The 19573-nt window shown below is 39.7% G+C and overlaps 1 protein-coding gene across 1 annotated transcript in view; it reads right to left on the minus strand.

Moving 5' to 3' along the window:
- Window positions 1-18314, minus strand: part of abca12 (ATP-binding cassette, sub-family A (ABC1), member 12) — a 62244-nt gene extending 43930 nt beyond the window's left edge. Inside the window, exons 1-21 of the mRNA XM_066685853.1 lie at window positions 17591-18314; window positions 17070-17179; window positions 16877-16932; window positions 16167-16309; window positions 15927-16057; window positions 15645-15769; window positions 14794-14946; window positions 13773-13984; window positions 10428-12800; window positions 9980-10083; window positions 8423-8529; window positions 7063-7271; window positions 6671-6747; window positions 6194-6324; window positions 5118-5288; window positions 4394-4558; window positions 3390-3585; window positions 2757-2896; window positions 1443-1562; window positions 1243-1333; window positions 305-484 (exon numbers count right to left, since the gene is read on the minus strand). Of these exons, the coding sequence (XP_066541950.1) occupies window positions 305-484; window positions 1243-1333; window positions 1443-1562; window positions 2757-2896; window positions 3390-3585; window positions 4394-4558; window positions 5118-5288; window positions 6194-6324; window positions 6671-6747; window positions 7063-7271; window positions 8423-8529; window positions 9980-10083; window positions 10428-12800; window positions 13773-13984; window positions 14794-14946; window positions 15645-15769; window positions 15927-16057; window positions 16167-16309; window positions 16877-16932; window positions 17070-17179; window positions 17591-18246 (5650 nt within the window). The 5' untranslated portion in view covers window positions 18247-18314. The remainder of the gene's footprint in view (window positions 1-304; window positions 485-1242; window positions 1334-1442; window positions 1563-2756; window positions 2897-3389; window positions 3586-4393; window positions 4559-5117; window positions 5289-6193; window positions 6325-6670; window positions 6748-7062; window positions 7272-8422; window positions 8530-9979; window positions 10084-10427; window positions 12801-13772; window positions 13985-14793; window positions 14947-15644; window positions 15770-15926; window positions 16058-16166; window positions 16310-16876; window positions 16933-17069; window positions 17180-17590) is intronic.
- Window positions 18315-19573: the final 1259 nt, after the last annotated feature.

Below are 19573 nucleotides of genomic sequence, written 5' to 3' on the forward strand. Positions count from 1 at the left end.
GCCAGGTGTGTACAGACATTTAGATATGGAGTGTATGTGTCTGTGTATTAAGATCTTACTCTATTTCCATGGTCAAAAGCTGCTCTGGTAATAAACTTGCGAATTGTGTAGAAGTTGCCTGATGACTAGACTAACATCACATTGAATTAGGAACTTAAGTGCTAGGTGAAGTATTAAACATGCTTAACAGGATAAAGGCACTTCAGTCTATGATGTACTCGGTCCTGAGTATCATTCACCTGACGAGTGAAGAGCAAAAAGTTGAGACTGATTTAGAACGATTGAGTGTGTGATGTTGACTCACTGGCGTAGAGCTCGCGATTTTGGGACAGTTTCTCTGCCTGCTTATCCATATCGTTGGTGGAATTGTAGGCATGGTACCGGTCAAAATTGACGCAAGCTGAGAGGTTCATCATGAGGCTGGAAAGTGTGCTGATCTGCTGCACGATTAACTGATTCTGCTGCAGCATCTCTGTCAGGTTCGCTGTGGGAAAAAAAAGAAAAAGAGTTTCAAAACCAGAGCCACAGAAGAGTGCAGGCACATTTGTTTTCAAAGATCCATATTCATTTGTCTAGTTAATTCCAATAAAGAAAAGAGTATTTAAAGCATAGGAATAAGGGAATGCTTCCACGAGTGCTGCCATTTCTACATTGCTGGGGGAAGGATAATTTCCATTTAACAATTAGAGCTCTAATTGCTCATAATTGCTCAGCATCAAGGGGTAACATTGAAAGCTTCATAGAAAAAAAACATTTCAAATAAACAGCAAGCTATATATAAAACGCAGGCTGAAACGAAGAGTCACACCAAGATTCAAGCACTTTAAAATATGTTGGCCTTCTAAATAAATTACTCTCAAATGACTGACAGCTGATACAGACAAATAAAACCCTTTACAGCGTAATGTTACATGTTTATGTAGGAAAGGAGATTGAAAACCTATTCAAGTAGAGGATAAGTGTTAGTAGAAGGCACAAAATGACAGCTTTGTGAAGGTAAATGGTAAAGATTAGCTTAAATTTCAGCTTATACTCAGATTCAGGTTAGTTTCTAGCTCATAAACATGTGTGTATTCTGTGGAAAACCTCTATTTGCATGCAAACTATTATATTTCACCCAAAATATTAACACAGTATTACGCTATCCATGCTGTTCAGTACAGAATTGTGTGTCTATAACACACACATAGCAGGTTAAGATCCTATAGGGCTGTAAACAACAAGTGTCACGTTCACACTTACCAAAGTTTTGGAGTGTTGCTTGCATTTGAACCACATCAATGTCAGTCTGCGTCTTTATGAAGTTTTGGACAAAAGGATTACGCAGGGAGTTCTGCAAACAGACAGAGCACAAGAGGAAATGTGGTGTGTATATATATATGCATAGGTCCTATGTGATTTACAGCTGGAGCTGGCCATTGCAGCGATTTCTCAGTTCATACCAGGAGTATCGGCAGGGTTTTATTCAGGAGCTCTGCTGACTGCATAAGAAAGGAAGATGACTGCAGCCAGTCCTCAGCGTACACTCGCAGGTCACCAAACTGCTGCAGTGTGGAGTTTGCCTGCCAGACACAACAAGACAACGAAAATAGAATCATGGAGGAATTGTGTCTGTGTGGGGCTGTGCTTGTGTATGTGTTTCTGTCTGGTTGTGTATACTCTTGTGCCTGAGGGAGTTTAATGTTTTAGTAGCCTGTTTAGTAGCTATTTCTGATACTGTCACAGTTGACTCTTGCTTAGAGCCAGATACAGAATTTACACTTATAGTACTATGTGATCAATGCTGTACATTAAATAAAGAGTCACTGTGCACTTTGTCTGAAACGGTAACTTTGTATCTATGCATTATGTGTTTGTTTAATCAACTGCTTTCACCATGATTTCACTATGATTACAGGTTGTTGTTAAACTTTTGATATGCTATTTATTATTCATTCATTCATTATTTGTAAGTTCTGATCCAGTTCAGGGTCGCGGTGGGTCCGGAGCCTACCTGGAATCATTGGGCGCAAGGCGGGAATACACCCTGGAGGGGGCGCCACTCCTTCACAGGGCAACACAGACACACACACACACACACACATTCACACCTACAGACACTTTTGAGTCGCCAATCCACCTACCAACGTGTGTTTTTGGACTGTGGGAAGAAAACCCGAGCACCCAGAGGAAACCCACGCAGACACAGGGAGAACACACCACACTCCTCATAGACAGTCACCCAGAGGAAACCCACGCAGACACAGGGAGAACACACCACACAGACAGTCACCCGGAGGAAACCCACACAGACACAGGGAGAACACACCACACTCCTCACAGACAGTCATCCGGAGGAAACCCACACAGACACAGGGAGAACACACCACACTCCTCACAGACAGTCACCCGGAGGAAACCCACGCAGACACAGAGAGAACACACCACACTCCTCACAGACAGTCACCCGGAGCGGGAATCAAACCCACAACCTCCAGGACCCTGGAGCTGAGTGACTGAGACACTACCTGCTGCGCCACCATGCCGCCCTTGCTATTTATTAGCTTGGCTTTAATTTTTTATAGAATTTATTATCACACATTCATATTCTGAAAGTAACCAGACAATAACTTTACATGAGAAGGAAAACTTTTCTGGTATTTAATGTCAGCTAAATTCATCTGGTCATTTTGCCCAACAGTCAACATCATTGTTTTCACTACACATACACTACACATGCACACACACACACACACAAAAGAGTACTGAACTGTTACCTTCTCAATAATGGTTCTGGTCAGGGGTGTGTCAGGAGAGTACAGTACTTGTCCCAGCAGAATGGGCTTTAGGAAGGCCCAGGCTACAGCGCCCCCAGTGGTGTTCACCATGTCCAGGTAGAAGTTTCTGCAAAATGGAGCTGGACAAAAGCACACAAAAACACAAAATTATTTTTGCTGTCAGTACAAATGATATTTTCTTGTTGATGTTTAAACAGAATATTAACAGAAATTAATCTTGCTACCAATTTATCACAAGCAGTCTTTACACCGATGCATTTCAGTCAAATGTGCAAAGCATGTGAAACAGATTTCAGTATTTATCTTAAGAACAGAAATCACATACAAAACACATTTGACTATAATACTATTAGCCAATCCATTTTTATGAGAATGACCTGTTGTTTCTCTGAATGTTTCACAGCAAGGGCACAAGTGTTCCAACATTTTAATGAGCATGTTGAAATGTTGTGGTTAAGTAAGTGAGAAAACCATTCAAATGAATCACAGCACACAAGCAGCACACAGTTTGATGCATCCATTACTCAGCCAACTTGGCAGATCAGTTACTGGATTGTCTGATTACTGATTTTCAGCAGATTCACCGCACTAAGAATGTGTGTGTTTTCGTACTGGCATCCCGAGGTATTTTGAACTTTGTGATGAGCTCATCCATGGTTTTCTGGTCCTTGATTGAAGGGTTGGAATCGAAGAAATTGGGAATGTTGGACAGGCCGAAGAGAGACAGCATGCCATTTTTACACATGGCACGGGAGATGGTGACAAACGTGGCCTTGCTGGAGATTGTTGAGCGCTTCGCCCTCACCAACTGAGGAAGTGTGAGTGAGAGAAAGAGGGAGAGGGAGAGAGAAAGAGAAATAGAGTGTAATAGTAAGAAAGGAGGAGTGATGAAGACAGATGTCATACAGGTGCTGAATACATATCTGATTTGAAAACATAAGGAATGTTAAAGTGAAAACTTCACATGCTTCATTGTCATTATTATCAATCATCAGTCTATGTCAGAAAATAATTAAACTGTGATTAAATGCATGCAGGTCAATTCTTTGCAGTTTTCATGTGCATGCAATGTGGTTAAGATTCATTTCTATGACAAACAAAAATGTAAACCATGAAGGAAGCAAGATCATATTTCAGCATAAACTTTCCACTAAGCAGAAAGATTCCAGTGTGATAATTCTGTACATTGTATATCATTTAAAATACATAGCATTGGCTACAAAAAATACTGGGCTGTGGAGCTGTGTGTCATTTGTTATAGTCATTTGGGATCCAGAACTAACACTGCGCAAGTTACCCAAAAATCTGGAGATGATTCTACCCAGATATCTCAAACTATGAGGGAATATATATGAGGGAATCCGTGGTGGATACTCTCTGATCACGGCATTGGATGATGTCATATCTGGAGAGTATCGATCAGTTTGACACTGTCAGAATTTGGAGTTACAACATTATCCCTCTATGACTCGTGCCATATATTTATTGTTGCAATGAAATCCTCATAGATACGCACCAACATCTACTCTACAGACTTCCCAGAACAGTAGCTACAGTAACTTTAGTGCTCCCTTTATTTCAAAAGAAACCTGTCCATAAAATCTCAAAGGACTCACATTTCGGAACTCAGAGTTTGCCATTAGGTTCAAGTTGCTGAAACTGGTCAGATATTCCTGCAGTCGGTTCAGGGCGGGTGCTAGCTTGCTCATAATGTCGGTAAAAAATTTCAACGCCTGCATCAGGAAGCTAACCATGCCCTGGATTTCACTAGACAACAGCATCTATAATGAGAAAAACAAGGATTAGCAACCCTGGCAAAATGAAGGGTGTTCATACAGCTGGTCAGCCAAGAAGAGAAATCGACAAAGCTGAAGGAGAAACACTACTATTTGCTGTCTTATTTTCCTCACTATCAGCATTTAAGTGATTACAACTGGAGATTTTCTGAAGCCATTTGCCTCACTTGTTCCACAGTCAATAAACAACTACTCTCTGCAAAGTCTGTCCCAGAATTAAAAAGAGCCTCTTCAGCACACAGTAAAGAAAGCAGCTGTACCTTCAAGTTATTAGAAGGATTTATTATCCTAACAATGTGGTATGTACAAAGCCGTGGGGCTTTCTAGTATCTTTTACAAAAAAAGACCTGTATTACTTGAATATTGCTGTACATTCTTTACTGTTTATTCTTTGCATGTATCCATGGGTTACCCCTGAAAACAACCTGTTGCTTAATGTAGAAATGATCTTCATAAAAGTGTAAACATAGCACATATGATTTGATATCAGAAGACATTATGTTAATGAGTGGAAAAGCCTAAATCCTTTGGCTCTGGACTTCACCTTGTACACAGCATTCTCCACGCTGATGTGCTGAGCAAAAAGTACAGTCAAACTGTACCAGTCTCGGGAATACAAGGAGCAAATGTCAATGAAGCTTTGTTCCCAAGTTGGGTCAAGTTGTAAGACAGATGGGTCAGAACAGTACTGCAGGTTAGTTAGCCAAGCTAGGATCTACAGCAAAGAGACACAAGAAAACATAGCTCTGATAAGTAACATAAATTTGACCACTGTTTAGAACTATGTGAATTGGACAATATATTATGCCAAAATACATATCACAGAGCAAAAGTCAGAGACTACATTGCGTAAAAGAGGAATTTAAAGCCAGATAATTGTACGTTTTTCAGTGTCAAGAAACAAATAGAAAACTATACAGAAGCCTTAGCAGCAAAAGAATCGATTCTTTTTAGTATTTAGTTCTTCCAACCCTTGCCTCTACAAATCTTACTGTGAAATTCAAAGACGTCTGCAAGGACGTTTTTCTACACCTCCAAACTTCAGCACTGATGCCAAATTGTACTTGAAATTAAATAATGAAACTTCTCTCTGAATTATGCACATCACTTAACTGTACCCAATGCTGTGATAACAATTAACAAAGAATACATTGTGTAGCCCTTCCACTCAAAGCATGAGCAAAAATACAATTAAAATCTTTACGAAGAAGGAATCCTTCACCAATTATTTTAGGAGGTCTGTGAGATCAGATGCTTGAGACTGTTTTAATGACATTTTCAGCCTCGCCTTGAGCCAAGTCGCATTGTAAATGGGGATTGTATATTACAAAGCACATGCTGTACAATAAAAGCTTTTGAACACTGACAGTCCCGTCACCGTGTCGGACAGTTAGACTTTCCTTTTGTCTAAGAATAGGGGTTGTGTGTGTTTCCAAATTGACTTGGTGTGTGATAAGGTCAGCTTATATGCAAAATAATGAGAACTCTCGTTGATGTGTTTTTCACATATGGATCATGGGTATTAAATGAGGACTTCTGTATAAAACACCATACCATTGTTGCTGTAATGTGCTTTGCAGAGTGTGTGCGTGTGTGTGTTTTGTGTGTGTTGTAAGGCACCTGAAGGTTGCTTGTGGGTAGAGAGGTATTCATCAGTGTTTCTATGATATTTGAAGATATATTGGTGTAGTGAATGACATCCGCAACAAACAGTGTCTTGTTCCTTAGCAAGTCAGACACCTTCACAGCACCTGGCAAAACATATACAGGCACACACCAATGCTTATTATACAACACTCTTCATGAAAGTACTTCAAATATGCCTTCAGCTTTGTTGCTTTCAATTACAAAATCCACTGAAAGGAAGAGTGCAAATAGTACATAAGACAAGGCGGCAGAGACACTGTCTAGCAGTACTACTACAAAAACAAAAAGGCATTTCAACACCTCAGTGCAGATGTAGTCAGTCTTTAAAGTGAGATTGTAGTAGAGGTGGATTTTTTTTTTTCTGGTAAGCAAAGCTATTTCAGTGAACTGCTGCTGTGAACTGGTTCATTCACAGTGTCCCTGATGCTGGGAGTGATGGTGGCTCCTTACTTGGAGAGGTCATGTTGATTTCAATGTTTCCCAAAGCACTGCTGTTAATGCCCAGAAAGGTGGAGATAAGAGAGTGCCTAAAAAGATTAAACATCCAGTAAGTACATACAGAAATATGCTAGAAATAAGGTTGTGCTCAGCTCTGACAGATGTATGCTGTACAGTAAAAGCAAAGCATCATATTTTTACCAACATTTCATAGATACATAACATAGCTGCTACATAATAAGTAACAGTAGTTAATGTATGTTGCTTCATAGCATACACTGTGTATTACAATACCTTAAGACGGAAAAGCTAAGACGCTGCTCATAAAAGCAACACAAGAGCCAATATATTTGGTCTTTTTCATCTTATTTGAATGAGGACAATACATTTTAATGTGTGTATACCAGTTAACACCGATGTCATAAGTAGTGATGTCTCCAACGAAGGACTTTAAGAGCCGTCCATAGATTCCACTGCTTTGGTTCATGAGGCTGCTGCTGATGATGTGAAGTGCTTGGATGACCGGCATGGCAGTATGACAAAGCAGACCCGGGCTGAGAGACAGAGCCTGGCTGATCTTCTGCACTGAGTAAATTCCCTCCAGGCTACACACCTGCAACATCAGCGAAGCCAGGAAAATGATGCACTCCAGATTACATCCCAAATCACCAATACAGCACTGAATCAGGAACATAGTTATAGGAGGGGCCTACAAGGACTATGGCCTTCCACTTGGAAGCCATCCAGGTTGCAATTTAGAGCAAGGAGAAGACTACATTATGCAGTGCCTATTCAGGACCAGGGATGGGAACAACAGCTTTAAATAACAAGTTGAATATTTTATGCCATCCCCTTCAAAACTGCTTTGTTCATTCATTCATTCATTATCTGTAAGCGCTTATCCAATTCAGGGTCACGGTGGGTCCAGAGCCTACCTGGACTACTTGGGCGCAAGGCGGGAACACACCCTGGAGGGGGTGCCAGTCCTTCACAGGGCAACACAGACACACACACACATTCACTCACACACTCACACCTACTGACACTTTTGAGTCGCCAATCCACCTACCAACATGTGTTTTTGGACTGTGGGAGGAAACCCACGCGGACACGGGGAGAACACACCAACTCCTCACAGACAGTCACCCGGAGTGGGAATCGAACCCACAACCTCCAGGTTCCTGGAGCTGTGTGACTGTGACATTACCTGCTGCGCCACTGTGCCGCCCAACTGTTTTGTTAAAGACGTGATATTTACTTTGGCAAATTATATAAAGTGATTAATATTGTTGTGTTTCCTATTAGCTTGTTTTGCCTACCCGAAATCACCGGGCGCAAGGTGGGAACACGCCCTGGAGGGGGTGCCAGTCCTTCACAGGGTGACACACAGTCACACATTCACAGCCATGGACACTTTCGAGTCACCAATCCACCTACCAATGTGTGTTTTTTGGCCGTGAGAGGTAACCAGAGCACCAGGAGGAAACAAACAAAAACACGGGGAGAACACACTCTTCACCAGGAGCGGGGTTCAAACCCACAACCTCCAGGTCCCTGGAGCTGTGTGGCAACGACACTACCTGTTGCACCACTGTGCCACATGACAATAATAAAATGTATAGCATATATTTGTGGGATAATATATAGACCAGAAAAATGGGTTATTGTGACAGGCATATTTAGTGTAAAAACCTAAGATCTAGAAGGTGTATATAAATATAGGCTCTAGGGTATGACTATGAATTAGCTACTTCGAATACTAACCTGTGCCTGAAACTGGTCCAGTAAAACACTGATGTTGTCATTTGTCGAGCTGGAGAAGAGCAGTTGAGCAGCAGTGGCTGCCAAATCAAGCAGAAGTTTCAAGTTTTCTGTGGAAACAGAACGTGTGAGAAACAGAGATATAGAGTGAAAACAACAGCACACAAAATCACGTATCACATCAACAAGAGTAAACCAAACTCCCTCCAGGAACCATTACTACCATCTAACCCCACATTCGGAGCAACTTCACTGTGCAGTGAGCACCAAATGACGTGCTAAAAGAATCCCCTGAAGACAACAGGCCAGTACATGAACTCTGTGCTGTTGCACGCCTCTGTATCTCCAAAACCTCCAGCAGTATAAAAAAAAACAGATACGAAAGTGATATCTCCCTTAATAGGACTGTGGTACTGATAATGCACGACAGCATGAAGTAGAGGACGCTGATAATTCTTCAGAAGTGGCTTATCGTTTATAGGAATTGTGGGAGAGCAAGAAATGGAAGAGAACACTAAACTTATGAAACTGTAAAACAAAAAATTAAATGAGTCAATAACATATCTTAAAGTCCCAGCGCAGTATTTTCCCTTTTTACTCCAAATCTTTAACCAGTAACAGATCTATTCTTTAGCTTTAGCACCAAATGTGATGTAAAATATATTTATTTTAGCCACTAGCCATCATTTTAGAATTACATTTGTATAAGATTTGGGACTGGGACTATGAGCACACTGACCATCACAACTCCCAGCAGCTACATGGCCAACACAGGAAGAACATAAAGAACTTTCAACAGACAATGACCTGAAAGGAAAACTGAACCATCTGAGAACCAGGCCCCGGAGCAGTGCAGCAGCATCCATGCCGTAGCAAATGGGAAAATAATTTTTAGAACATAAAAGTATAATATATTTGTTTTAAGGCATGGTCTTGATTTTTAAATACACATTTTAATTAACGGAATATGGAAGTGCATATGTTTGACCAATTTTATAAACTGAGAGAAGGATTGAGCTCAAGGCTTGAATCTGAAGAGAAAGGGAAAGAAAAAGAGACGTGATAGTATTTTACTGCAGTAATGAGATTTCATAAGGATGCTGAGGATCTTTCTCTCTTTTTATTTTGGAGTCTGGCCGACCGCCTCCTGGCTTGCTATGGAGTATTTTCCAAAGCTGACATTAAGCCTATTGTGTATGATATTCCAACGCATAATATAAAATTTTCTTTTTGAAAAACAATGAAGCACTATATGCACATGCTCTTTAAGATATATGGGGATTACAGAAACCATGAAAGTAGATTTAGTCCTTGGAGAAATCAAGTGGCTGAGTCATGTACAGTGTGCCCATGCTGATTGCGCTTTACATGCTAGACAAATTAGTATTATGCAGAGATATGGTGTATAGAAACAGAACTAAATGTGACAAAATGGGTCGTATACCATTACGACATAATGAAATTTGCTAAATGTAGCTGCAGAGAATGAGTTAGAGCTTTAATGCAAATCTGAATGAAAAGAGATACTGAGTGTGTGAGGAAGCTAATTCATTCATGTACCTGGAGATTCGTTGGCCAAACTTCTGAGGATGGTTTTATTGAAGGGACCAAACTGGAGGTTATCTGGGAGGTTGTTAGCAATGTTCATCAGCACCAGTGGCAGGCTGGGTGGGGGGGAATAAAAAAAATGTGTTATATTAACTAAATAAAAATGCTTTTCAGCATTTTCACTTTGCTTGACTCAATCATAATGTTCTACAGCCATTTGTGCATACGGCATTCTAAAAATGAGACAAGCAAGGATCAATTATGTTAATTTATTTCCGTGAACCCAAATGAGTTCTCTTCTCACTCCTGGATCTGTGTTGCTTTTGAAGATGTAAGCAGTTATTCAGGGTAAATGCCAAGCAGGCAGAAAACATGAGAGGAGATCAATTAACCTGAGAGATACCTCATTTTGTTAAAACCTCATAACCATTGCCAGTGTAGCATGACTTCAGGAACTTACTTGTCAGCCCAGTTTGTGTTGTTCATCATCAGAAAAGGCTTAGCATTCATCTCAGCAGCCTTCAGGAGCAGTCTGGCCAGATCCTGTTCTGAGCTGTTGTTTGACAGGCTGAGGAACTTCTGGATGGTTAGAAGGATTTGTTGAGTTACGTTAGCGCTTTGAGCTAGTGGGCCTTGACCTGAGGTAAGAGCAATAAGGAGCATTTGCAGGTTGTCTTCCAGGTCAGAAACAATCCTTGAGGTGTCCGTGCTAACGTTTGGCATTGCGACAATGAGGTTGTGAATCGTGCTAGAAAACAGGATCATCGCATCTTTTATGTTCCCACTGTTGATGGTGTGGTTTAGGGCAAAGGCTACACTATCCATGAAGTTGAGAGAAATATTAAAGTATTTCTGTTTTTCTGGGGGCAGTGATGAAGAGAAGGACATTATGACCTCTCTCAGAGAGCTCAGCACATATGGAAGTTGCATGGAGGAAGGACCTGCCATCAGGCTCTCGTAGAGGACTGTGGATACTTCATTGGAAACAGTGAACAGGACTTGAGCTAGTTCTATTTGTGCAGGATTTTCCGTTATGTTTAGGGATGCCAACAGTGACATGGTAACTTGCTGGGAGATATAGAAGAACTCAGATGGTATTTGGGATGTGCTTGATACATTTGATAGGGCAAAGAAGAGTGCTGACTTCAGAGGGTGCAGGTAAACCTGTACTTCCACCGGGAGGATGAAGGTCATCTGATCAAATGTCTCTGTCAGAACCATGTCCCGTTCTTGGTCACTACTAAAAGTGTAGTTAGATACAGAGAGATTGAACAAGATTTCGGTGCCCAAGGCACTGTTCAGTATGAAAGGATAGATGATCTCCTGAACAGGCTGCCCATTTGGAAGAGTGGTATTACCAGAAAGAGTTAGAGTGTTATTCAGGGCATTAGCAATCTCATTAACTGCAAAAAGCACATTTTGAAAATCTCTTGGCTTTAACACAAGCAATGCAAGAGCTTTCATCATCTGTGCTGAGATGTTAAAACATATACGTTCCTGAGGAGGTAGGAGGGAGATAAAAGCATCAGTAGTTTGATCTATAGCCTGCATAAATGGTATAAGTTCACATTGTGACCCTGATTTAATAATTGTGGTTATGTTCTCAAGGAGGTACTTGATCTGAGAGCTGATATTCGTCTTATCTGGAAGATTCTCCAATAGAATTCCATCCATGGCTTTGAAGAATGCAAGATCAGTGTCATTATTTTGTTGGTTGACAATAGATGATATGGCAGAAGTGAATTGCTGGACCAGCTGTTCAACCCTGTGAGCTATTCCCAGAGGTGGCTCCTCAGAAAATGTCAAAGGCAAGCCAAACATTCTGCCCAAGCTTTCTGCCAACGGTCCCATATTATTCAGACTCCACCCTCCGTTGCTGATCTGCATGAACAGCTCTATAAAGTTTTGCCCATTGCTTGGAAGAGTCAAGTTTGACAGAACACCGAGGTATGTATCAATGGTTTCGTCCAGATCCGAACTATTGGACATGCCCTTCAGTATAACAGCAAGGTCAGGGTTAGCAAAGAACATGTGCATAGTGTCCCAAATTTCTTCAGAGCTGAGCGGGATTGAAAGGGTCTGAGCTAAGGATTGGTAATCTACATTGATAAGGTCTAAGAAATCATCTATAGGTTCTCTCTTCTTTATGGGGTTTCTGTTTTGTAATACAATACCCTGTATCCTATGTCCCAGGCCGAGTGGACTAAGATAAGTGTCTATGGGGCCAAAGAGGTTGCTTGTGTTAGTGATTTGTCTCAGCAAATACAAGGCATTGCCAGTAAGGTCAATGAAGAGGTTGGAGTATGATGAGATAGGAGCAAGGAATCCGCTGGCTCCTGGCAGTACTGCTTTCACAATGTCATACAATTTGGTTAAGATCTGCATGGCTAAGTCCAGTCCATTGTCTTCAGTAGTGTTGTACCAGCTAACAAATTCAGTGACTTTCTCCAAGAGGAGGCTTGTGTTTTCTACATATATGAATTGATTCAGGAGGTCATAGATCACAGGCCAGTTTCCCAGCAGTTTCTTGTCAATAATATTCATGATAAGATTTTTTATGAGTACATCAGTGGAGAAGTCATAAGGTGTAGTGAAGATGTCGCTATTTAAGAACGCATTTATAGCGTCACTGCTGACATTCATCGCAGTGAGGACAATTTCCACAGCCTGCATGACAATCTGAGGAGTTGGTAATACACTCTGATTAAAGTATCCATCCTGTAGGAAATACTCTGTGGCTTTCTGCAGTGCCAGGACATATGGCCTCAAGGTCAGTGTGCTCTGTTGTTCCTCCAGTTCAAGCTTCTTCAAGGCCATTTGGAAAAGGGATGAACTGGTAAATGAGAGACATAAATATATTAAAGCTCTACAGTCAACAATTTAAAAAAAAAACAGAAGGCTTAACATTTTATATCTACTGCTAGAATGTTAAAAGAATATAATCTCCCTGCTTTCTGTACAAACAGCAAAATCAATATAAACGTACAAAAGTACCACATACGTAGATAAGCTTTTTTATACTGTTACAATTTCTACAATATAAAAAAGTTGTAATACATTACTCATCAAGTCACCTATTTTATTGCTAGAAAACTTGTATAGATGTTATAATAAACTTGGACAATTTCTGCTGCGGTCAATGATCTATGCCCAGCGTATAAATGTTCCCGCAGTCAAAATTGATTGATTTGCCAAGATATACATAATGCGATTCATATCACTACTGAGTTCATTACTGAGATGGGTACACAAAGCAAAATCAATTTAAGAGCAGGGAAACACAGATAACAGAATAATACCAGCTGCTTTATCTGTTCTGGCCAATTTTGAGGCTTGGAGTCGAACAGAATAAATTAACCCTAATGCAAATGTAATTATCCCACTATCTTGTGTTTGTCTGCATGAATCCAGTTGTATAGGTTGTCTAGAGCTGATAATTCTATATCTCTAAGTAAACTGTGATAACATATTGCCACAACTTATTTCTCTACGTTTGAATACAGTAGAGATCTCACTGCATGATTCTGTATGTGTGTGTGCACACTATTATCTTGTATATTATAATTAGATACATTTTTTTAAATTATCATTGAATTATTAGATATAATCTACTTTAATTGTAACAACTGTGGAGCAGTGGAAGTGTGTTTTTCTGAGCGAAGGAGCTGAAGTGGTTTTTGTGAGCCACAACTAAGCATCCATCAGTATCCAGTTTTTGTGGCAATCAGATTCTCACGGAAATGATCTATATATCGTGGCCCCGAACGTGCGGTAAACATGTAGTGAACACATTAGTGCTTATTACCTTTGCTGTTCCAGTAGCTGGAGGAACATGCCATTCCAGTTAACCTGGCTTCCCACATCTGAGAGTGACAGGTTAAGTGAAGAGATATTCTGCATAAGGGTTTGTGACAGCTTTTGCAGGGTCATAGACTCAAAACCGATGGCCCAGTAAAGATTCTCCAGAGAGTTCACAATGTCTTCTATGGTGACATTCAGTAACTGGGGGTCCACACTCTGTGTACAGCAGGGAAGATGATTGCAATGTAAAGCAGATATGGAAAACACATGGGAAAATAAAAATTGGCAATGGCTCTAGTCTAAGTATACAGTGAAATCTAGTGGTTCATTTCTGTCATTGCACCAAGAATATATCTCTGAGTCATAAAGGCTTTCCTAAAGAAAACACCAAAAGCCTATGGACCAAAGCCATGTTTATTTATTTTTTTTTAGTATTTCTAGATTATGTAAAATACGCACTATTACTTTAAAACATGTGTTTGTCTGATCAGGAAGCTGCAATCAGCAGTTTTCTTTAAAAAGCACCTTTCTGACTAGCTTTGTTTACATCTCAACCATCGAGCATGAAATAAGTGAATTTTTATTACACAGTTTTAAGCCTGACCTGACATTTTTTTGATGCCCTCTATTTAATATAAAGCAGTTACTAAAACATTTCATGTATTAATTACTCTGTATATTGTCTGTATCTTGAAAGGTGCTTTTTCAATAAATAAATGAAATGTATTATAATAATAATAATAATTAGTATTATTAGTAGTAGTGTTATTTCAACATTTAAATGTATGCTCATGCTGAAAAATCGTTTATCTCTATTTCTAAGGCAGACATCTCTCTTTTTTGCAAGGGCTCCACTAAATTACACTGAAATTCTGAAAAAGATTTGTGAAAATCCTCCTTTTATAAGCATTGGAGCTGACAATGATCTCTGCTCACATTTTAGAGTTTTTTTATGAACTTAACCAAGAGTACATTTTTATGTCTATATTTGACTTTTATTCATCTGTAAGTGTTCCATGTCCCACCGTGTTATTCTGGCTGCCAGGCTCCAGGACTGGGAAAAGATGGGTATTACACCACACAGTAAACACACTATTGTTTAGCCCCACTGCATCGCTGAAGGTCTCCCAGAGTATCTGCACGTCACTGCAATTCAACACCTGCCCATTCATAGCAGCCTAAAGGAGAGTCACAAGATCACCGTCAGGTGTAAGGATAATACGCTGATATGGCATTTTTACAAAATAGATAACAAATGTGAGAAAAACTAAGGACAGGGACAGAATCTATTTTAGTATATTATCCAGAATAGAACCTTACTTTTATGGACTAGCAGAAAACATACACACTTGACAGCTTGGGGGACAACTGACTAGGAAGTACTTCAAGCAAATTACGACCTGCACCCTGTCCATATATGTCTGTTAAATGATGTACTGAAATCTGATTAAAACTAGTATAATTTAATTTGTAACTATCAATATTTGGATTTTGTTTTCTCCACATTTATGAGCAATCGTAGTTGTGTCCCCAGACAGAAGAAAGCACAACATAACAACACCAAAGTACATAACTTTACAGCAGACTGCTTGACTATTATCCATCAGCATATTGTGTAAGACTAGTGTTGTTTTACCTGTGTCATGTTTCAAACCCTTTGCAGATAACTGGAGACACAAAAGCTTTTAAAACTGGGTCTTGTGTTAACAAAGAAATTCTTGTAAAATGTCCCTTAAAGGGATATTCATGCTCCAAAGGAACTAAAAAGAACAGTTGGTTCTGATTTTGTGTATTTACATCCTCCTCACTATAAGAAAACTATGCGTCATGATAAGCATAAAAGTTTTACCAAAATAGAAATGAATGTAGATCTGACCTTTAGAGTTAGTTCTAAGGTGGACAGGAATGCTCGTGGAAATTCACTGAAGATGAAGGACACATTTCCGGGTTTCATAACCAAGAGCACATCTGACAAGAAATCTGAAAGTGTGCTGATGACATCTGGAAACAGATTAGAGAAACAATACTGTCTGTTTATCTGATCATTGAGGGAGTATATTTAAATATGCCTCTATTGGACATGTTATGAAGATAGTAATGAACAAATTATTGTATTACTAGCAAAACGATAAGTAGAGTTCATAGAGGTTATAGTTACTCGTTTGGGTCTTTACGCTCAGTACGATGGAATCCAAGACTTTTTTAACCACATCTAATGTGGAAGGCAGGGTGTCCCACACCGAGGTGTTCTTCAGGACTGACAGAAGAGCAGTTGTTGTATTCTCCAACCTATTCACCAAACATAAACTAAGTATGAACTGCTGAGTCATGAGAAAGGGGACTGTTGCACAGTGTTGTAACTATCCACATCACCAAGAGCTGACAACACGTCTCTTACCTTAGAAAGGTCTGATGGTCAGCATTCATTGTGAGAATCTGAACAAGGATTGGAATTGATTCTGTTAAGGTTTGGAGAGTGTCAGGTGTCCAACCCTGGTCATTTGGGAGGAGTGGTATTACACTATCCAGGAAAACAGCAAGCTATGGGAGCCAAAGAAATGCACACTTTCTTAGATTTATTCAACAGTGTGTAGTACTGAACAAACATCAGAAACAACACTTTTATTAGGTACATTTCAAGGTTATAACTTTATAAAGGATATAATAGTATTATGAATTTAAAGTGTCCTATAAACCAAAAAAATATTCAATAAAAAATTTAAAACATAAAAAAAATCAAACACCATGGCTCTCAGAAATGTCTAGAGAATGTCACTGAGAAAATAATTGCATTTCCTTGGACTATCGAGAGCAATATAAAACAAGTCTGTATTGGTCAGTAGAAAGACCATGTAAATTAAGAAAAAAATGTTAAGGATTAATTTTATGAGTAAATACATTTTTTCCATGGATGTCTACAAGCAAAAAAAGTTTTTCTGATGTCCACAAGAACAAGAAAATGTCTTTGAGGCTCTACCTTATGGAGAATCTTAGGCTAATAATGAAATGAAAATGAGTCTGTATGTATGAGTGAGTTGCAAGCCAGTTCTATGAGGACTTTTGTATCTAAAACCATTTTTATTAAAAAGAACCACTGAACTACCTCACCTGTTTGGTGAGATCATCAAGGTTGCTAAGATTCAAGTCTGCCTGGTTTGTTTTGCCTGTAAATACGAAACCATACAAACTCTGATAAGCATAAAACCACATGCAATACAGTTTATATAGAAAAGAAACAAAAGAAATAAAACTGCAAAGTAGAACAGATTACCTGAATATAATTTTTAAAAAAAACACACACCTGTCTGAGAGTTGATGGTAAAGATGAGTTGCTGCAGAGCAGAAATATAGGGCAAGGCCGTGCTATTAGGAGGCAAAGAATCCTGGAGTCCTTTCACCACATCCATAATGCTGAAAAAAATTAAACAAATTATGCAGATTTTGAAATAGATTTGTTGTTTTTATCCTTAATTTTTATTTAAAATGTTAAAAACATATCTCAGTATTACTAGAATATTTACATTTTTGAAATCAACACTAAAAATTGTAAACCATATTTTCCTGAATACTTGTGAACGATAATTCCTTATGATTCCTTATGATTCTCCTGGAACATCTCCTTTCTTGTACTTTTTCATGTGCTCCCTACGGCAATATCCTATCTCACCATAAGTTGATTATCTGGATAAGTTTTATTAAGTAGTAAAAGCACTAAAATGTGGAGGGCAGAGGTACCCAATGGCCAGTGATTTACAATAAATAAGTAAAAAACAAATAAACAAACAAATAATCAGAACTGGGTAAATAAACCAGTTTACTCACATTTCACTCCATACATCAGGTCCTCTTGGCTGAGATGTTATGTTAATGTATGATATGATGTTGTTGACGGCTGGAACAATGACATCAGCAGACTCTGGTACTAGGAGAGTGAAAAAGTCTTTTGCCCTTAGAGCAGCTTGCACCAGCAGGTCCTGAGACTGGCCGTTGCTCATGTTACTGTTCAGAAGCAGCTGGAGTGAAATGTGGAGTGCTGCTGTGATATCGTCAAATGCTGATCCAGGTAAAGGAAGGGATCCATTGTGGACGCTACTCAACACCACCCTTACAGATTCCATGACAGCTTTAGTGAAGTTTTCACTTTGCAGGCCACCATCCGTGTCGGCCAGTTGCAGGGCCTGGTTCAGAGCATTTGTGACTTGTTCAATATTCCCAAGGTAGGCTTGCTCCTCTGGAGTAAGGAATGGAGTCACTGCTTGGATCAGCTGCTCTAGGTTCTTACCAGTGACAGTGAAATCTACATAACTGTTGTTAAACTGGATTATGTTGGCCAAGGAGGCCAAGAGTTGTGGGTTTGTTATCCAATATTGTGTCAAATTGAGGTACTTCCTGATCTCAGCTTCAATCCCATCAATTATACTCATGTTTATGGGGACATCAATGGAGTCAGAGAAAGCCTTTTGAATCTCAAGGTTCATTTTTATTAGTTGCTGTTCACCCTGCAATATTGTTGCAATTGCTCTGCTGATTTTATTCAGATCTGCCTCATCCAGAGGAAGATGCACATGATTGTTCAAGTCCTGGATCTGATTGGACACCAACATGGAGAAATTTGCCTGAGCAGCACTGATATTTATTTGCATTTCTGTTATCTGAATAAATAGATTTAGAAGGTTTTTGAATGATTCATCATTTGTTGCATTCTCCAGTCTCTGCAGATACCAAAGTGCAATGTCACCAAATACCTTTGGAGCATACACCTGCTGTGACAACATTGTTTGGTTGATTGTGTTGTATGGATACTGCTGATATACTGCAACTTTTAAAATGCCCTCCAATAAGCTGAGGTTCTTCCTAATCATGGTCAAGGTGTCATTGTCCAAACTGAAGTTTTGAAGGTTCTCTTCAATGTTTTGCAGAGCATTGAGCAAAACATTTTCTGTCACACTGAAAGGGTCAGGCTCTGTGCTTGACATGTTCCATAGTTTCATTACCTGCTCAAATATCGTAAGGAGATTGTCTGACAGATTTGCCTTGGAATTTTCAAATGGGGGTATCACCTGAAGGAAACGAATTACTCCTTCAGCAATCCTCAGAGCACACTGTGCCTCACTTGACCCTAGGGGTCCCATCTGAGATGTTATGTTCTGGGACTGAGCATTTATACATTGTGAAAGGTCAATAATATCCTTGAGGTTTGATAGTATCACAGGCAAGGACGATACCCCGGATAGTTTGCCAAACTGTTCCAAGTCATTAATGGTTAGATTGAGTTCTAGGAGTGCTAGCTGGATGCTAGAGACATTCACACTGGGCAAAGCAGACAACTGCTCAAGAAGATGAAGAATATTATTGACTGTGGTCAGCGAAATGTTCTGTGGTAGAACGAGGTTTAGAATTTGACCAGTCACAGACAGATTCATTTTGCCCTGGATGGGTATTATTGTGAAATTTACATCAGATCCAATATCAATCATTTCAGCAAGAAAAGACAATATCTCAAAAACCTCTGGAACTTCAGACAGGCAGTCTTGACCATTAGTGGAACAGTTGGCTAAGACAGTAATCAGGTCAAGTGTTTGGTTAAGTAGACTTTCAAACTGGATCTGCTGATCAGGGGGTATGACATCTCCAAGTACACGGAAGATGGTATAAATGACTGCCAATTGCCCCTCTTTGTTAAGTGTCTGGATGGACTCTGGTGTAAGGAGTTGAAGAAGATTGATGACCACAGTGCTGAGGTTTGTGTTCTGAGTGCTGTTTGACCATTGTACCTCCAGTTTTCCCAGGCCAAGGGCTTCCACA

This window comes from Hoplias malabaricus, chromosome 12 (genome assembly GCF_029633855.1).
Source record: "Hoplias malabaricus isolate fHopMal1 chromosome 12, fHopMal1.hap1, whole genome shotgun sequence".
NCBI classification, from domain to species: domain Eukaryota; kingdom Metazoa; phylum Chordata; class Actinopteri; order Characiformes; family Erythrinidae; genus Hoplias; species Hoplias malabaricus.